Below are 3999 nucleotides of genomic sequence, written 5' to 3' on the forward strand. Positions count from 1 at the left end.
TAATCTACCTATCCATCTTTAATCTACCTATCCATCTTTAATCTATCTATCCATCTTTAATCTATCTATCTATCTTTAATCTATCTATCTATCTATCTTTAATCTATCTATCTTTAATCTATCTATCTATCTATCTTTAATCTATCTATCTTTAATCTATCTATCTTTAATCTATCTATCTTTTTGTCTCTGTCTGTCTCGCTTTTCCTTTGCGTAGGATAGCCTTCCTTGGCCCTACAGGTTCAGGTGTATGTACACATATGGAGATATTCAATAAGAGTGTTTGCTTGCCGGTCCTTCATTTCGCTTCGAAGTATAGCCGAGCTTTAAAGAGAAATCTCCTTGTCTACCAACGAGAGAAAGAAGAAGAAAAAAGAAGAGAAGAGCACCTGGCGCGAAGACAAGAGCAAGCGGCGCAACTCCTTCTTTCGCATCGAGGAGAAGGCGAAGAGAAGAAAGAAGAAGCAGAAGGAGAGAACAAGGAGAAAGAAGAGGGGGAGGACAAGAAGAAAGAAGGCATCGATCCCTTTGATACAGATGACTGGTTCGACTCGGAAGATGAAGAGGAAGAAGAAATTTTCGCCAAGCAACTTCTCGAATTCGACAAAGCTCTTCTCTCTTCTTCTTCTTCCTCTTCTTCAGCTTCTTTTCCGTCGCTCTTACAAAGGGAAGGAGAAGATGAGAAAGAGGAGGAGGAAGAAGAAGAAAGAGATACACCGATTCGTATCGGCTCGAACTATCCGCCTCGATGGGAGAGAGAGATCTGGAGAGGCTGGCGAAAGATCTTTAAGATTGGGGAAGAAGAAGAAGGAGAAAGTGAAGAGGAAAGAGAGAAGAGACAAAAGCTGAGAATTGATGCCGTCAAGAGAATTCTGCATCCTGCTATGGGACCCGCTCTTATCGATGGTAAGAAAGAAAGAGAAAGAAACGAGAAAGAGAAAGAATGAATGAATGAATGAAAGAAAGAAAGAGTGAGAAAGAAAAAAGAAAAGAAAGAAGAGAAGTAGAAAGAGAAAGAAGAAGAGAAAGCATTGTGAGGGCAGTGTAAGAGAGGAGGAGAGAGACAGTTAGGCAGATATAGCTCTTATCTCTTTTTCTTCTGTATATGGAGAAGGAGATCTCCTTTCGACGTCAGATAGATCCACATGGTTAGACTGTATATACATGTATATATATCTCTATCATGTATAGCTTTATACACTTATCTACATGCATCTATGCTGTATTTCTGTAGATCATATACATGTGCAAAAGAATATACTCCTATATAAGCTTCTTCCTCATACACCTACGCACACCTATCCATATCTTGACGCATATAGCGAGAGAGAAAGACAGAGAGATAAGAGGGATAGCTGCATAGATCGACCCAAATAGAGACTAGCCACATCCACACACATCACGCAGCTCGTGCACACCTACTTCTCTCTATCTTTCTCTCTCTACCTATTTTCTATCTAACTAACTACCGAAAAGAGAGATCTCCATATGGGTCTACTGTATGTCTCGGTGGGATAGAGGGTCCTTTCTTTCTTTCTTTTCGTTGTGTGTGCTTGATCTTTCCTCGTAGAGAGGCTCCTCTCTCTTCTTCTTCTTCCATCCTTCCCCCTCTCTTTCTTCTCCTTCGTTCTCTTCTTTTCTCTGTTTGTCTTTGGTCTTTCTTTCTTTGCTTCTTTCTTTTCTTGACCTTCCTCTCTTTCTTTTCATTCTTTTTGGATGTGTAGGGAGTTTCTTCCGTCCATTGCCCCCTCTCGGGGCTTTTCCTTCTGGAAGCGAAGAAGAAGAGGAGCAAATCGCTTCTTTGACTTTTCCCTCCTTCGCCACTCTCACGGAATTAGCCCGACGCCTGCCTGACGCTGTAGTCATCTTCACGTAAGACAGATAACGACAAGAAGGAAAGAAAGAAGGAAAGAAAGAAAAGGATAGAAAGAGTGAGAAAGAAAGAGAGAGATATAGCAAATGATAGGAAAGATGATGGAGAGGGTGGAAAGACACAAGACATAGAGAGAATCTTCTCACCCTCTATACCAGTCGGTTGCCCTACCTGCCTATATACATATATATACATATATATATATATATGCATTTATGGTCTATGTATGTTTGCATCTCTGTGTATATCCATCTATCTATCTCTATATGTATGTATATTGATGCATGTAGATTGATATATATATATATATATATATATGTGTGTCTACATCTATATGGGCTGTTTTCTTTGCTCCCATTTCTTCTTTCTTTCTTTCTCGCTCTTTTTTCTTCTCCTTTTTCTTTGCTTTCTCTCATCTTTTAGGTCGAGTGATGAGGCAGCATCGAAGCGAGCAATCGACTTTGCTTTGATCGAGAAGCTAGCTGAAGAAGACATGAGAAAGAAACTCCAAATCCAAGAAGAAAAGAAAAAACGAAAAGTAACCTTACACCTAGTAGAGAAGAGACATGTCTCTCCATCTACCAAAATATCTAGAGGGCCGATCTTTAGATAGCCTCCTGTCTCACTCCTCTACTACCCTCTCCATAGCACGTACACTGACTCCCTACAGAAGTATGCAGACACATACAGAAAAGAACATATACATATATACATACATATTTCCATGGAGAAGAGATGTAAGTGCATGCATAGATTATAGAGACATTTAAGATACATAGATAGATACATATATCAGAGATTAAAGATAGACCAGTAATTGATAGATAGATAGATATATTTGTATATGTATATGTATAGCAGCTGATATAAAATATGTGCGTGTGTATGGCTTCAGTCTGTCTCTTAACTAGTCTTCGACATACACAAACCTCCTATTTACACTGGAAGCATGTACATATACAGATATATATACATAGATATAGATTTGGACAGAGATCCAGATTTAAGATAGATAGATAGATATGTTAAAGATAGATTACAGATCATATGTGGGCACCTAGTCTCGAGTGTCTGTAGCTGTAAGACTTTCCTCCTCCTCTTCCTCGTCGTCTTTCGCTGTATCTCCCTATCATACACAGAGAGTCTCTTTAGATGTATGTCTAACCCGTACGTCATTCATCTCTTCTTCGTTTTTTCTTTTCTTCTTTTCTTTTCTTTTCTTTTCTTCCTCTTTCAGGAAAATCGAGACCGCCGAAGAGCCGCAGCAGAAGCCTTGGGAGAAGACTTTGAGGAAGAAGAAGAAGAGGAAGAGGAAGATGAAGATGAAGATGAAGAAGAAGAAGCATCTACTTTTGACCCAGTGGTGGCAGCAGGAAAGAAAGCGTCATTACAAGCTTTAGAAGAGTTTAAGAGAAGAAAGAAAGTTGAAGAAAAGATTCTTCTTCAATCAGCCAAGCTTTTCGCTGCAAATCGAGTCCCTGTACTCGTTATAAATGGAGATCGAGGTGTAGATACAGTCCAACGAGCCATCACCCACTTCTTGAAACCCTTCCTCGTTCATCGACAAAGTCTCTTCTTATCCTCTCAATGTATTCCTCTTGATAAGGTTCGCTTCTCCTTTCTCTCCTTCTTCTTCTTTCTCTTCATTCTTCTTCTTTCTTAACCCCCTTCATTCCTTGGGAGATGTCTTTCTTTCCTTAAAAGTAGGACAAGAAAAGAAGAGAGGAAAAGAGTATCTTCTTTCATAATTCTCTTTTCCTAGAGATCTTTCTTTCTTTCTTTCTTTTGTCCGTTCGTTCTTTCTTTCTCTGTTTGACTAGATCCGCGGAAAGAAGAGAGAAGAGGAGGGACAACAGAGATTTTGTAGATTTCTTCTTTTTCTCTTTCTTTCTTAAAGAGATATGTGTAGATACATTCATACAGAGAAACGTGTACCTAGAATTTGTCTACTCTTGCAAGAGCGCAGTAGCCATAGAAGTAGAAGAAGTACTAGTAGTGGCAGTCTCCTTACAGCTTTTCGCTCAAGATAAGCATCTTTTCTTCTCTTTCTCTTTCCACAATTTCATATACGCTTGTTCTTTTTCTTCTTCTTTCTTCTTCTTCTTTTTACCTCTTCTCTCTCTCTC

At 39.2% G+C, this 3999-nt stretch overlaps 1 protein-coding gene across 1 annotated transcript; it reads left to right on the plus strand.

Annotated features, from left to right (window-relative positions):
- Window positions 1–217: 217 nt before the first annotated feature.
- On the plus strand, window positions 218–3476 carry CSUI_002636 (adenylate kinase; the record flags this gene model as incomplete). Its single annotated transcript, XM_068062836.1, has 4 exons — window positions 218–906; window positions 1725–1872; window positions 2297–2411; window positions 3111–3476. Coding segments are annotated over exons 1-4 (1275 nt in total), but the record flags the coding sequence as incomplete, so codon positions are not given.
- Between the last annotated feature and the right edge of the window lie 523 nt (window positions 3477–3999).

This window comes from Cystoisospora suis (genome assembly GCF_002600585.1).
Source record: "Cystoisospora suis strain Wien I chromosome Unknown contig_1090, whole genome shotgun sequence".
NCBI classification, from domain to species: Eukaryota; Apicomplexa; class Conoidasida; order Eucoccidiorida; family Sarcocystidae; genus Cystoisospora; species Cystoisospora suis.